At 44.2% G+C, this 16,275-nt stretch overlaps 1 protein-coding gene across 8 annotated transcripts in view; it reads left to right on the top strand.

The window, feature by feature from the left end:
- sidt2 (SID1 transmembrane family, member 2) overlaps positions 1-16,275 on the top strand; it is a 109,572-nt gene that overhangs the window by 34,798 nt on the left and 58,499 nt on the right. For 6 of the 8 annotated variants that reach the window (XM_073030112.1, XM_073030111.1, XM_073030110.1 and 3 more), the window contains 4 exons: positions 3,394-3,493; positions 4,818-4,883; positions 6,486-6,579; positions 10,582-10,640. In XM_073030112.1, coding sequence (XP_072886213.1) covers positions 3,394-3,493; positions 4,818-4,883; positions 6,486-6,579; positions 10,582-10,640 — 319 coding nt within the window. The other 2 variants (XM_073030116.1, XM_073030117.1) reach the window with 1 other exon arrangement.

A 16,275-nucleotide genomic window follows, 5' to 3' on the forward strand; every position in this document is an offset into this window, starting at 1 on the left:
GATCCGCTCCAATGACAGCACATCCTTTTTTAGATATGGGGCCCAAAACAGGTCACAATAGTCTCTGGTGCAGTCTAACCAGTGTTTTATAAAGCCTCAGCATTACATGCTTGATTTTATATTCTAGTTCTCTCAAAATGATGCTAGAGTTGTTGTTCAACAGTTTTTAACAGCAGGACAGATTTTATTTTTGAAATTCCATCTCTGCATTTTAATGTGCAATGGAGGAGCAAGCCAGACAATTTCGCTAAAAGCCAGAAGTCAAAGTTCAAAAGTGAAGAGGTTACATTGCAGCTTTATAAAACTCTGGTTAGGCCGCATCTGGAGAATTGCATACAGTTCTGGTTGCCTCACTATCTGAACAATGTCAAGAGGGTGCCGATGAGGTTTACCAGGATTCTGCCTGGATGTGCTGTAACGTGAGGTTGGACAAACTTGGGTTGATTTTTCTGGAGTGGCGGGGACTGAAGGAGATCTGATAGAGGTTTATAAGATTATGAGAGGCAGAGATAGAGTAGACGGACAGTAATGGGTTCAGGCTTGAGGATGACAATGTATGTCAAGAGGAGGTGATCAGACTGTCTCTTGTTGGAGATGGTTATGTGGGGTGAATGCTGCTTCCAGTTTATCAGCTCAAACTAATACAAGGCAGCAGATGTTCGACTCAACAGCTGAATTCAACAGATAAGCTCCACAATCCTCCACATTGCAACAGAATCCTCAGACTCAGAATCACGTTTATTATCTCTGATATAAGTTGTGAAAATTGTTGTTTTGTGGCAGCAGTGCAGTTCCTCGTACCTTGAGCAGTCCGTCCTCCCATTGCGACACCTGAGTCAAGATTCATAATGAATAGCACACGTGACTTGTGGCGAGGGTTGCATACCATCGCACCCTTCAAAGCCAAACGTAATGGTGTTGCCAACATTGCGGTCTCTCTTCCAGATGAGCTCACCCACTTTTACGCTTCATTCGATGTCACTAACACTGAGCCTCCGAGGAAAGCCACCGTTACAACCTGCAATGTGTTCATCTGAGGCTGAGATATGCAGATCAACGGGTGGACAGTCGCAAGGCTGCGGGACTAGACGACATCTCAGGGCGAGTACTAAGATGTGCGCAGCACAACTGGCAGGTGTATACACAAATATTTTTCATCTCTCCCTCTCCCAGTGTAGAGTGCCCTCCTGCTTCAAAACATCCACCATTGTCCCTGTACCAAAAAAGACCAAGGTAACACACCTGAACGACTGGATTCGCACTCACCTCAATGATAAGCAAATGCTTTGAGAGGCTGGTCAAGGATTACATCTGCAGCATGCTACCACTGGATCCCCTGCAATTCACCTACCGACACAACCGATCAACAGATGATGCAATAGCCACAGCTCTTCACACTGTCCTTACACATCTGGAGAAGGTTGCTTATGTGAGAATGCTATTCTTGGACTACAGTTCAGCATTCAACACCATAATTCCCCCCAGGCTCGACAAGAAGCTCAGAGACCTCAGCCTTCACCCTGCCTTATGCAGCTGGATCCTGGACTTCCTGTCAGATCGCCAGCAGGTGGTAAGAGTGGGCTCCCTCACCTCTGCCCCTCAACACAGGTCTGGGCTGTGTCCTAAGCCCCCTCCTATACTCTCTGTATACCCATGACTGTGTCGCCACCCACAGCTCTAATCTGCTAATTAACTTTGGGGACAATACTACACTGATTGGCCTAATCTCAAACAATAACGAGGTGGCCTACAGAGAAGAAGTCATCACCCTGACACAGCGGTGTCAAGAAAACAATCTCTCCCTCAATGCCACAAAAACAAAGGAGCTGGTTGTGGATTACAGGAGGAATGGAGACAGGCTAACCCCTATTGACATCAATGGATCTGGGGTTGAGAGGGTAAACAGCTTCAGGTTCCTCGGCATCCACATCACCGAGGATCTCACGTGGTCTGTACACACCGGCTGTGTGGTGAAAAAGGCACAACAGCACCTCTTTCACCTCAGACAGTTGAGGAAGTTTGGTATGGGTCCCCAAAACCTAAGAACTTTCTACAAGGGCACAATTGAGAGCATCCTGACTGGCTGCATCACTGTATGGGAACTGTAACTCCCTTAATCTCAGGACTCTGCAGAGAGTGGTGCGGACAGCCCAGCGCATCTGTAGTTGTGAACTTCCCATGATTCAGGGCATTTACAAGGACAGGGTGTGAAAAAAGGGCTCAAAGAATTATTGTGGACCCGAGACACCCCAACCACAATCTATTCCAGCTGCTACCATCCGGGAAACGGTACCGCAGCATAAAAGCCAGGACCAACAGGCTCCGGGACAGCTTCTTCCACCAGGCCATCAGACTGATGAACTCATGCTGATTTGAGTGTACTCTATATTACATTGACTGTTCTATTTATTATAAATTACTATGATTGCACATTCACATGGAGATGTAACGAAAAGATTTTTACTCCTCATGTATGTGAAGGATATAAGAAATAAAGTCAATTTAATAATTGTACATGAGTGCAAACTGTTGGCTTGTGTGTATATATACAATGCTCTGTCAAATTGGAGTGTCTACTTGGAACTTTCCTCGTGGTTAGTTCCTCATTTGGATTTCGGGAGACCTCAGACTTTCCTCTGGGGCAGAGTAGAGTAGAGTAGAGGTAGGCTTCCTTCCCCCACCTCTTCCCTCAGTGAGAGGCTTAGAGAAAGACTGGAGATGTTTTCTAATCAGCTGGGGAAGGGAATATATTAAGTAGTGAGGAGAAGAAAGGATGGAGTTCGAATTTGATTGCTGATGTTTAACAACTATATGAGTATCAGGCCTGGGATGAACCCTCGCTCACACACTCCCATTCATTTTGCCAAAGCTGACTGTGCTTATTAAAATAAAGTCAGTGGCAAGACCTGCACAAGTGACCCAAGGAGAATTTCAGAATCAGGTTTATTATCACTGGCATGTGATGTGCAATTTGTTAACTTGGCAACAGCAATTCAATGCAATACATAATATAGAAGAAAACAAATAAATAAGTGAATTCTAAATACAGTACAATAGATTAAAAATTGTGCAAAAAACAAATAATATATATTTTTTTAAAAGTGAGGTAGTGTCCAAGGGTTCAATGTCCATTTAGGAATCGGATGGCAGAGGGGAAGAAACTGTTCCTGAATCGCTGAGTGTGTGTCTTCAGGCTTCTGTACCTCCTCCCTGATGGAAACAGTGAGAAAAGGGCATGTCCTGTGTGCTGGAGGGCTCCTTTCTTCCCCCCCCCCCCCCCACCCCAATATTAAAAGACTATTTTCTGTTTCTATCAAGGTTGTCTAGGACAGTGAACGGAGAGACAGTCAGCACCTTTGTGATAATCAAGCCTGTCTTGTTTCATCCTAACAGCGGAAGGATTTCCGAAACAGCAGTTTTTATGTAGTGGTGGTGGTGAAGACGGAGGATGAGGCGTGTGGAGGTGCCCTGCCCTTCTACCCATTGAAAGAAGGTACGAACCGGGGGCTGTGTAAGGGAGGTGGGGTGGCAGTGATGAACACAAGGGTTTGTCTTCTGGAAGGAGGCAGAAAAGGGTAAAGCGCACCTCCAGCTATTGTGGAAATGGGTAACAGGCGCCTGACTAAAGCAGACTGTCCAGGGAGGAAGGGGCCATACCTCAGCACTCTGACTCAACAATATATTACACTCAAAAGGTTCAGTTGTTGTTCAGACCAAACACCAGAATGTGTAGGAAACGTGACCTAGGTGACTTTGACCATGGAATGATTGTTGGTGCCAGACAGGGTGGTTTGAGTATCTCAGAAACTGCTGATCTCCTGGGATTTTCACACACAACAGTCTCTAGAGTTCACAGAGAATGAAGCGATAAACAAAAAAACACCAAAACAAACCAGCAGTTTTGTGGGTGAAAACACCTTGTTAATGAGAGAGGTCAGAGGAGAATGGCCAGACTGGTTCAAGCTGACAGGAAGGTGACAGTAACTCAAATAACCACACGTTACAACAGTGGTGTGCAGAAGAGCATCTGTAAATGCACAACACGTTAAACCTTGAAGTGGATGGGCTACAGCAGCAGAAGACCATGAACATTAACTCAGTGGCCACTCTTTTAGGTACTGAAGGTATCTGATAAAGTGGTCACTGGGTGTATAGCAGTGGTAATAAACCTGATTCTGATTCAGCCGTGTCTTAGGTGATACAAATTACAAAGTGAGGGGGAAGGGCCAGCACTTCGGCAACTTAAACTGGATGTCCGTGACCTTTTACTGGAGACAGTTCGGAGAAGGTTCACCAGGATGATTTATGAGCTGGTGGGAGTGTGTGCCCTTTCTGCACTCTGTGTCCCCCCATTCCTTACACACTCCCCTGAAGTCTGGTCAAATAAGATTGATTGAAAACCTAATAAATGAAGTCTACAGTGGAAGGGAATTCTGTTTTTCTTCCCTCAATGCTGCCCGACCAGTTGATTGTTTCTAGCACTCAATGTTTTTACTTGATGCCCAATATATACAGTTTTTAAAAAATTAATTTCTATTTGCTCCTTGGAGTTTGTTTTTATTTTTGTTAGATAGAGTTGTAGAGTAATACTGTACAGAAACAGGCTCTTCTGCCAATCTAGGCCATGCCAAACTTATTCTGCCTTTTCCCATCAACTAAACACAAGGAAAAGGGACTTGTTCAGGTAGGCACCTTGGCTGGCATGGACCAGTTTGGTCAAAGGACTTATATAACTCAGTGACTGAACTTGCAGATTTTCTATTGTTGAATGTCTTAATCTGATGTTAGTATATATTCCCTATTTTCTCTTTTTCCAGATGAGCCGATGGGTTTGGGGAATCGAACTAAAATCCTGAATGTGACTGTGGTGCCAGCTGTGAATTGTGAGCATTTCAGCTTGGAGAAAGTTTGTGTAACCAGTTCTCAAGGGCAACCAAAGTGCCAGAGAATTTGTGTTCGACTAAATCTCTAGTATTCAAAACTCCTTGTGTCCCCATGAGACAGCACTAATCACAGCTTTAAGGACAACACAAATATCATTTACACTCACTTAAATGCTGCTGTCTGTGTCTCCAAGCCCTGCCTCATTAGGGTATGGTGTTCCATTTTGTTAATTCATTCACAAGATTGCTTGTAGTTTCAACCCTACCCTGATGTTTTTTTCTCTGAACTGGTGGCTTTCTTGGCTGCTGGTCTGGAGTTATACACAGACCAGACCAGGTAAGGGTGGGAGATGGAAATGGATTTAATGCTGCAGGTCCAGTACTCTTCGCCACATCTTGGACTTGAAACATTATCTCTATTTCTTCTCTCCAGAGATGCTGCTTGACCTGCTGAGTGTTTCCAAAGTTTTCTGCTTTTTATTTTAAATTTCCAGTATCTGCAGTTTTTTTGTGTTTTTTTTTCAAGGATGGGAGAGTTCCCTTCCTGAAGGACAGCAGTGAAGCAGATGGGATTTGAGTTCCTGACAGTCCTTCAAGAATTATTAGCCCTGACCTCTCATCTCATCTTGTGATAGCATACTATTCTTGTTGCCTTTGACTGTAATGTGTGATATTCTGGCTCTTGAACTCAATCCCCCGACTAATGAAGGCTCTGAGGTGATATTACAGCTCTATAAAAGTCTAGTTAGACCACACACACAATATTACGTTTATTTCTGGTCGTCTCATGATAGGAAGGGTGTGGAAGCTTTGGAGAGGGTGCAAAGGAGATTTGCGAGGACACTGCCTGGATTAGAGAGCATGTTTTATGAGGATAGTTTGAGTGAGCTAAAGCTTTTCTCTTTGGAGCGAAGGAGGATGAGAGATGACTTGATAGAGATGTATAGAATGGACAGCCAGCACCTTTTTCCCAAGGTGGTGATAGCCAATACCAGAGCACATCCATTTAAAGTGACTGGAGGAAGATTTAGGGGAGAAATCAGAGGTGCATTCTTTATGAGACTGGTAAGTGCCTGTAAAGTACTTTTGGGACTGATGGTAGAGACTGATACAATGGAGACATCTAAAAGACTCTTAAGCACATGGATGTAAGGAAAATGTTTAAGGGGGAATGGTTAGAGCAGGTTAATATAGGTTGGCACAAGGGCCTTTACTGTTCTGTGTTCTAAAAAGACAATAGGGAGGTCAGATCTGACGACTCAGCAGAAACATCAATCATTGTCTCTGTCACTGTTTATTCATGCAAGTTCCAACTTGTCTACTAAACACAGGAGTAACGATCAGCAACAGTTGCTGTATGTTGGCCATGGCATGGTGTGAACTATTTGTCTAGAATAATTCTCAATATCTTACAATGCCATTGAGAAGATATAAGCTCCACTGCCTCATATGGACATCTAGGCATAGAACCATAGAGTAGTATAATCCAGAATCTTGGATTGTCAGTGTTCCCTTCATTGATGAAAACTTTGATCTATGTAATATCGTACTCTTAGGAAGATTTTCAGTGCTGAATTAGTCCTCTTCTGTTTTCTCTTGTAGCAGTGGCCTACGTCAATGGGGTGCTCTTCAGTCTGGGGATTTTCCTGGCATTTTACCTGCTCACACTTCTCATTGCATGCTGGGAGCATAGAAGGTAAGTGTATTGGCACTTCAAATGTTTGAGGAGAAGGAGACTTTTAAAGGGATGATCCTCCAGTGGCCCTTATTCGGAAAATTTGTCTCTGTTACTGCATCCACTGTTTTGTAATCTCTCTTCTTGCTGTGTTGATCTCTCTGCTTGATTATTGGAGGCTTGGAAAGGAGGTTGCTCTATGCTCACATGGATAACACAATAGAAAAGTATGTGTTGTTGCAGCCTTACCATTCCTCACTTCCAACCTCCTATCCCTCCTCCACACTGGGTTAGGACGATATTGGACAAGGAACTAGCTTCCGTGACTGGAAGTTCGATGAGCTGTAGGCGCCTAAGCACTTTCCACCATACTGGAACAGGCAAAAATTTAGGCGTCCAAGGCAAATGCCTGCAGCTGGAGTTAAACACCTTGTAATAGCAGATGGGGCCCCAGATCCTCAATATTTACTTAGATTGACATAGAAAAGCATCATTTTTCATGTGGCCTGGTGAAGTGACTGCAGGCATTGGCTCTGAATGCCAACATTTGAGGTTTTAAAGCATCCTGTTTTAACAGTTAGCCACTCAAACTAAGGATTCTTGTCAACAGCTGATCATCAGATTCAGCCACCATTCTCATCTTCTTGTTTTAAAGTCCTCACCTCCACACCTGGTGTTGGAGATCTTCTTCATCAGGATCCACTGACTTATCCTGCTTCCCCAAAGCAGAAGGAAAATAACACGCTATTTTTACTCCTCATTTGCAAAGTGTTTTGAGTCATAGAGCACTACAGCTCAGAAACAGACCCTTTGGCCCATCCAGTCTGTGCTGACCTGATCTTCTGCCTAGTCCCATTGACCTGCACCCAGACCATAGCCCTCCATACCTCTCCCATCCACGTACCTGTCCAAACTTCTCTTAAACATTGCAATCAAACCCACATCCACCACTTCTGCTGGCAGCTTGTTCCACACTCTCACCATCCTCCGAGTGAAGAAGTTCACCCTCTGGTTCTCTTTCAGAGTTTCATCTTTCACCCTTGTTACGTACCCCGTAACTGGGTTTACAGACCAGCAAAGATAGAAGAATCCGTTGGAGTCTGGTGGTACCAAAACTAAAGGTGTTTATTAGTAAACTACACAATACAGTATCAAAAATGCAAATATACATATAAAACAAGTTAGCAATAATAAACCTAAAAGTGTAGGAACAATAATAAGCAATAATAAACAAGCTCTATCGATGTCTAGGGGTAAATGAATTGTCATAGGAAAGTATAAAGTTCAGTTCAGTTCATACATGCGTGCTGAGGTAGTTATGGTTGTTGTGTTGTAATCGTTGGGGAGAGAGAGAGAGAGCAAGATTAGGCAGCTGCAGCAGGCAAACCTTCTGTTGCTTTCTTATTCCGTCATATCGTTGTGGCCATTCATTTATGACCCCTCTGTTCTTCCGCTAGACCGTTCTTCTGTGGTGGACTCGTCACTCTGGCATGAGTGGACACACACACAAGTCCCCACTGGCCCTGCCGTCACACTGTGAGCTTTACTGACCGATCTCCTGATTCGGTCCTCGAAGCCCCCACCTTCCTGTGGGTCCACAACACTCGGTCAGTGTCCACTGGTGTGTCTGAAGGGTGTCTCTCCACACCTGTCTTTTATCCCTACTAACGGGGTCTCAGCTATCCATCAACTCTGAATGACTGTGTCCATCAAATCAGGCCACTCCTGCTGTCTCCTGAGGAATGTTAACGAGCAAAGTAAAGTCCTTGTAGTGAAGGGTAAATAATCCAGGAAGAGTCAAAATACAATAAATCAACAGTCTCTCTCTCCCTCTTTTCTGTGCCTCTGTGCTTCATCTCTCTCATTAGCAGCATAGCAACAGCAATAGTTTGTAGTTCTCGGGGGGGGGGGGTGGAATGGTTAACTCTTCACCCCATTTCCATCAAGTCTGTTCATCACTCATAACACCCTTAACCAAGGACCTTTAGTTCAAGTCTCACCCAACCTGAGGTTAAAAAGCCCATCCTATCTATGCTCATCATTTTGCATACCTCCCCTCATTCTCCTGCGCTCCAGAGGATAAAGTCCTAATTTATTCAACCTATCCCTGTAACTTGAATCCTCAAGTCCCAGCAATGTCCTTGTAAATTTTCTCTGCATTTTTACAGTCTTATTGAATTGACTTTATTTTTTACATCCTTCACATATATGAGGAGTAAAATTCTTTTCGTTACATCTCCATCTAAATGTGCAATTTATAATAATAATAAATAGAACAGTCAATGTAACATAGAAATACACTCAGATCAGTGTGAGTTCATCAGCCTGATGGCCTGGTGGAAGAAGCTGTCCCGGAGCCTGTTGGTCCTGGCTTTTATGCTGCGGTACCGTTTCCCGGATGGTAGCAGCTGGAATAGATTGTGGTTGGGGTGACTCAGGTCCCCAATGATCCTTCTGGCTCTTTTTACACACCTTTCTTTGTAAATGTCCTGAATAGTGGGAAGTTCACATCTACAGATGTGCTGGGTTGTCTGCACCACTCTCTGCAGAGTCCTGCGATTGAGGGAGTTCCCATACCAGGCAGTGATGCAGCCAGTCAGGATGCTCTCAGTTGTGTCCCTGTAGAAAGTCCTTAGGTTTTGGGGACCCATACCAAACTTCCTCAACTGTCTGAGGTGAAAGAGGCGCTGTTGTGCCTTTTTCACCACACAGCTGGTGTGTACAGACCACGTGAGATCCTCGGTGATGTGGATGCCGAGGAACTTAAAGCTGTTCACCCTCTCAACCCCAGGTCCATTGATGTCAATAGGGGTTAGCCTGTCTCCATTCCTCCCGTAATCCACAACAAGCTCCTTTGTTTTTGCGACATTGAGGGAGAGGCTGTTTTCTTGACACCACTGTCAGGGTGATGACTTCTTCTCTGTAGGCTGCCTCATTATTATTTGAGATTAGGCCAATCACTGTAGTATTGTCCGCAAAGTTAATTAGCAGATTAGAGCTGTGGGTGGCGACACAGTCATGGGTATACAGAGAGTATAGGAGGGGGCTTAGGACACAGCCCAGACCTGTGTTGAGGGGCAGAGGTGAGGGAGCCCACTCTTACCACCTGCTGGCAATCTGACAGGAAGTCCAGGATCCACCTACACAAGGTAGGGTGAAGGCCGAGGTCTCTGAGCTTCCTGTCAAGCCTAGAGGGAATTATGGTGTTGAATGCTGAACTGTAGTCCAAGACCTGCATTCTCACATAAGCAACCTTCTCCAGATGTGTAAGGACGGTGTGAAGAGCTGTGGCTATTGCATCATCTGTTGATCAGTTGTGTCGGTAGGTGAATTGCAGGGGATCCAGTTTGGATGGTAGCATGCTGCAGATGTAGTCCTTGACCAGCCTCTCAAAGCATTTGCTTATTATTGAGGTGAGTGGGACAGGACACCAGTCGTTCAGATATTTTTCCTGTGGGTAGGTGACCAGAACTGCACACAATAGTCAGTAATTTTCTGCCTAGCCACCCTATTACTGACTGGAAGAGATTTAAGATTTGTATTATTTGTCACATGTACATCGAAACCTACAGTGAAATGCATCATTTTTTTTGCCAACACATTCCAAAGATTGTGCTGGGGGCAGCTCACAAGTGTTGCTGTACTTACGGTGCCAACATACCATGCCTGTAGTTAACTGTACGTCTTTGGAATGTGGGAGAGATTCCAAGCGGTCACGGGGAGAACATACAAACTCCTTACAGACAGCGGTGGGAATGGAACCCTGAACGGTGATCGCTGGTTCTGTAAAGTCATTGTGCTAACTTCTATGCTACCATGCCTGTCTACTTTGAACAGTTTATTAATCTGTTCTACCATGTTACAAGTGATTGGTTGTTAACTCCTGAGAATGTTGTATCCACTAATAGAGTGAGTGGTGGAAAGACATCTTGTTCTGTCGGGATATGTGACCGTTGTAATGATTGCTTTAAACAAGCTCCATCATTGTGTTTTCTGATCCTGCTCTCTACTTTCCCCCCTCAGGCAGCAAAGGAAAAGAGAGAGACTCTTGGGGAAAAACATCTCATCTCCGGATCAGTGTGGTAACTAAGGAGATAATTTTACTCTTTGGAAAATGGACCTGATTATTTTGGGTTCCCAGGTTTCCACAGAAAAGCAGCCATTATTAGATGCCTTTTGTAATTCTCCACGCCTGCTGCCCAGCAGCCCATTGTGTCTCGTGTTATACAATAGAACATAAAACACTGCAGAGCCTTCAGCCCACGATGTTGTGCTGACTCTTAAATCAAGTCTAAAATCATTCTAACCCTTCCCTCCATCTTTCTGTCATCCATGTGCTTATCTAAGAGTTTCTTAAATGTTCCTAATCTTATCTGCTTCTACCACCACCCTGGCAGGCGGTTCCATGCACCCAACACTCTGTGTTTTGAAAAAAACTACCCATGACATTCCCCCCCTGTACTTGCCTCTCATCACTTTAAAAAGATGTCCCCTTGTATTTGCCATTTCTGCCCTGGGAAAAAGGTCTTTTATCGCAAAAGTTATTGCTTGTGGTAACAAGCCAGTGTGTCTGGATGCTAATAACTGTAGCCACTTCACTGTGCAGGAGTGAAATGCCAGTATTTTGGTCCATTCTAGGAGTGGAGACACTGCAGATACAACACAGTTTGCTGGGGGAAACAGAATTGTTGATTGTTCGGGTCAAAACCTTGCATCAGGAGCTTGACCTGACTTTAGGATTGTTGTCCTGATGCAGGATTTCAACCCAAAATGTCAAGAGCTCCTCCCCCCCCCACCCCCACCCCCAGAATTTGCTCGACCTGCTTAGTTCCTCCCCTAAACTTTGTTGCTCTATGTGCTTGGCCTGGCCGGGCCTGGTTGAGGATTTTGCAGTGTACAGAGAGGCAACCCCAGCAACAGGGCCTGATCTGTGTACATCTGGAATTATTTCACAGGGTGTGAGGCTCTGGTGTCTTGAGGTCCCACTGCTGTCCTGGGGCAGAGCTTGCTCTGAGGTGCCATCTTTTAGAGAAGTTACTACACATCTTAAGTAGGGTAACTACACAGCTTCCTTAAGGATTTACTGCTGAAACTTTATAAGGCACTGATTAGGCCTCAGTTGGAGTATTGTGAGCAGTTTTAGGCCCCATATCTAAGAAAGGATGTGCTGTTATTGGAGAGGATTACGATTCCAGGAATGAAAGGGTTAACGTGTGAGGAGCGTTTGATGGCCCTGTTCCTGTACCTGCTGGAGTTTTGAAGAATGAGGTGGGGGAGGGATGTCATTGAAAGGCCTAGATAGAGTGGATGTGGAGAGGATGTTTCCTATAGTGGGAGAGTAAGGACCAGAGGGCACAACCTCAGAATTGAGGGACATCCCTTTAAAACAAAGGTGAGGAAGAATTTCTTTAGCCAGAGGGTGGTGAATCTGTGAAACTCATTGCCACAGATGGCTGTGGAGGCCAAGTCAGTTGGTACATTTAAAGCAGAGGATAATAGGTTCTTGATTAGTAAGGGTTTCAGAGGTTACAAGGAGCATGCAGGTGAGTGGGGTTGAGAGGAATAATAAATTAGCCATGATGGAATGGTGGAGCAGGCTTGATGAGCCATATGGCCTAATTCTGCTCCTATATCTTATGGTCTTAACATTGTGAAGGGTCTACAGGCATACACAGGAGCATTATCACAGAAGCATTCTTTGCCTAAAGCCTAGATAGAGTGGACATGGAGAGGGCGTTTCCTATAGTGGGAGAGTACAGAACCAGGCATGAAATTTGTTGTTTTGTGGAAACAGTACAGTGCAAAATATTGTTCCGAACCCCGTAACTGGGTCACTTACCAGCAAAGATAGAGAGGTCCGTTGAAGTCTGATGGGACTATTTTTAAAAGTATTTATTGATAAAGGGACACAAAAATAGGATTAATGCAAACATACAGATAATATACGTCGTCAATACTAAATCTAAAAGCACGGGTATAATAATAATCAATAAGAAATAGCTCTATCGTTGTCTAGGGGATAATGTATTGTCCGATGGAAATATAACAGTCACTATTAGTTCGTTCAAGCTGCAGCGTTTTGGGTTTAAGAGAGAGACGGTTTAAACTTGCCCAGGTCTTTTATGATGCCAATCCGTTGAGTTGGGGGAGTTGGTTTCCCCGTTGTTAGTTAAAAGCCGTTTTCCAGATAATATACGTCATCAATACTAAATCTAAAAGTGCGGGTATAATAATAATCTATAAGAAATAGCTCTATCGTTGTCTAGGGGATAATGTATTGTCCGATGGAAATATAAAAGTCAATCAGTTCATTCAGTTCATACAGGCTTCAGCCTTTGGGGACCGCTGGGTTTTCAATTGTTGGAGAGAGAGAGAGGTTTTGAGAATAGAAACTTGCCAGCTTTCCTTTATCCGCTCTTGATCCGTATTCGTCCTTTAGCGAGGCCGTTCCGTGGAGGACTTGTCATCCGGGCAAGGATGGACACACACACAAGCCTCCACCGGTCTCATACGTTTCTCCTGGTGCGTCTCTTCTTTAGCTAAGCCGTTCTTCCGTGGCGATCCTGCCAATTCCCCAGGCAAGGGAAAAGGACGCACGCGAGCCCCACTGGCTGTCGCTATTAAACGCTGTCACGGGATTTCTAGCATTTCTCCTGGTGCGTCTGAAGGGGTTGTTCCCCAGACCCTCTTTTATCCTTACTCACGGGGTCTCAGATGTCAATCAGGTTGGGATGATGCAATCCCTCAACCAGCCCACTCTGGTCATTCCCTGAGGGCTTCAATGAATAGTACAGTACTCAATACACAATTCTGTCTCCAAGAGACAATGGCTGGTATCTGTGGCTTTGTATCGCTGAGGCCAGGACACACATTCCAAACCCTGTGTATTCTGGACGTCTCTCTCTCATTTCCTGGGTCCCAGACCCGAATTAATAGCGATCTTGTGATTCTCAAAAAGGAGGGGGCTACTTTGTACCCTTCGGCCCCTCAGAGTTGTGGCACATTCGTAACAATATAAAATATGCTACAAATTATTTTATTTTGTGTGTGTATATATATATATATAATATGCAAAACTAGTGGAGTATGGTTCATTGTCCATTCAGAAATCTGATGGTGATTTCTTCAGATATTTGCAAATTAGACATTTTATTATAAGTTAGTTGTCAAGCTTCCCTGAGGCACCTGACACAAAGGTCATTAATCTGTTTCTCTGCATGAATCCACTGCGCAAAGGTCTCATATTTTTTATCTGCGACAAGCTAGTGGTTCTGAGGCGAGCCCCCTTGACAAGATTAAAACTGCCTGGGAGCAAGATTTAAGTTTTTCACTGTCAGACGATGTATGGGATTCAGTTCTTAAGTTAGTTAACTCAACCTCTTTATGTGCCCGCCACTGCCTGTTACAGTTCAAGTTCGTACACAGGGCCCATATGTCTAAAACTAAATTATCTCGCATTTACCCAGATGTTAATCCCTGTTGCAACAAATGCAAAAGGAGCAAGGCTTCCCTTATCCATATGTGTTGGACATGCCATAGCTTGGAAAAATACTGGAAAGATGTCTTCCAAACTCTTTCCCAAATATTTAATTATAATTTGGAACCTAACCCTTTGATTGCTCTTTTCGGCACCTCCGGAGAGGGGGGACATGCACCTAAGTCCGACCAAACTGTCTTTTGCCTCTCTGCTGGCCAGGCACACCGTCTTGCTCAGGCGGAGGGTTGCTGCCCCGCCCACCCATGCTCAGTGGCTCAGGGACATCATGTCCAGTCTATACCTTGAGAAGATCCATTATCAACTGTTACGTACCCCGTAACTGGGTCACTTACCAGCAAAGATAGAGAGGTCCGTTGAAGTCTGATGGGACTATTTTTAAAAGTATTTATTGATAAAGGGACACAATAATAGGATTAATGCAAACATACAGATAATATACGTCGTCAATACTAAATCTAAAAGCACGGGTATAATAATAATCAATAAGAAATAGCTCTATCGTTGTCTAGGGGATAATGTATTGTCCGATGGAAATATAACAGTCACTATTAGTCCGTTCAAGCTGCAGCGTTTTGGGTTCAAGAGAGACGGTTTAAACTTGCCCAGGTCTTTTATGATGCCAATCCTTTGAGTCGGGGGAGTTGGTTTCCCCGTTGTTAGTTAAAAGCCGTTTTCCGTGGTACCAGCCACCAGCCCCAGGCAATGGGACTGAACGCATGTGGCCTCCTTCAAATGGCTTCCCGCTATTATGGGATCGCTAGCGTTTACTCTGGTGCGTCTGAGGGGCTGTTCCTACAGACCCTCTTTTATCCTGACTCACAGGGTCGAAAATGTCAATCAGGTTGGGGTGATGCAATCTCTTTCTCACCCAGCCCACTTTGCCTGAGGGCGTCCACGTAGTATAGTATTTCAATCCACAAATGTGTCTCCAAGAGACAATGGCCATGTCCCGTAGTTTTACATCACCGGGGAACGAGGCATTCTGCACGTCTCTCTCTCATTTCCTGGGTCCCCTGACCCAACCCAATAGTGATCTTGCGATTCTCACAAAGGAGGGGGCTGCAGGCATAACACAACTCTCAACTCTGACATAAAGTTCCAAAAAGTGTGGGGACTCTTTCTTGAATATTTTCAGAATCCCCAGCCAAACTAAAGGTACATCCTTTCTTCCTTTCCTCTGCACATAAATCCCTGACCTCCAGCACTTCTCGGTAAAATTCTACGGACTCAGACGTGTAAACATACAACAGTCTATGTATTAGGAAAATACACCTTCTCTATAACAATGCAGCTCTGTGGGGACAAAGGTTCTGTTTAACCCTTTTTGCTAATGCAATGATGGCTTGGAGATGGGAATAGGGAGGGGTCGGTCGGGGCAGGGAGGTAACCAAAGCATGATTGTACTATGGGTGCATCTCTTTCACAGGTATGAATTGTACATTTGATATATTTATTATGAACTGCACAAACGTCCTTTATACTATGCTCTCTTTATTTAAAAAAAACAATAAAAATATAAGAAAAAAAAAGAAATCTGATGGTGGAGGGGAAGAAGTTGCTCCTATAAGTAAGTAAGTGTGTGTGTGTGTGTGTGTGTGTGTCTGTGTCTGTGTCTTCTGGTTCCTGTGCCTCCTTGATGGTAGCAATGAGAAGAGGCCATGTCCAGGATGGTGGGTGTCCTAAATGACGGATGCTACCTCTCTGAGGCATTGTGTTTTGAAGATGTCCTTGATGCTGGGGAGGCTAGTGCCAATTAAACACCTCTTAAAAGATTGATCTTAAAGAGAAGGTTGAAAGATCAGTACAATGTCGTGGGCAGAAGGCCCTGTACTGCACTGTGCTATCTATGTTCTGTATTTCTACACTCAATGTAGAATTGCAATTTTTCTCATTCTCCCCATTTCTTCTATTCCACTATATCTTATGCTAACTTATGACTTAAATACTGTGGTGTGTTTCTGTGTTCAAAGTAAATTTCTTCTTCCCTCTGACAATTCTGAACAGTAATCCTTCTCTCTTTGTATTTTGTGGCTGCTGGTCTCTATGGCTACAGATCCGTTACTAGGTAAGATTTGTTTCTCAGTCACTTTTTATGGCAAAGCATGGTGGATCGAAAGAAGGACTTGGGCTGGTTCACATTCAGATATCATGTTGAAGATAAGACCATCATGTCTGCTCCCATCATTCCATCATGGCTGATTTATTTTTCCACTCAACTC

Source organism: Hemitrygon akajei, chromosome 26 (assembly GCF_048418815.1).
Source record: "Hemitrygon akajei chromosome 26, sHemAka1.3, whole genome shotgun sequence".
NCBI classification, from domain to species: Eukaryota; Metazoa; Chordata; class Chondrichthyes; order Myliobatiformes; family Dasyatidae; genus Hemitrygon; species Hemitrygon akajei.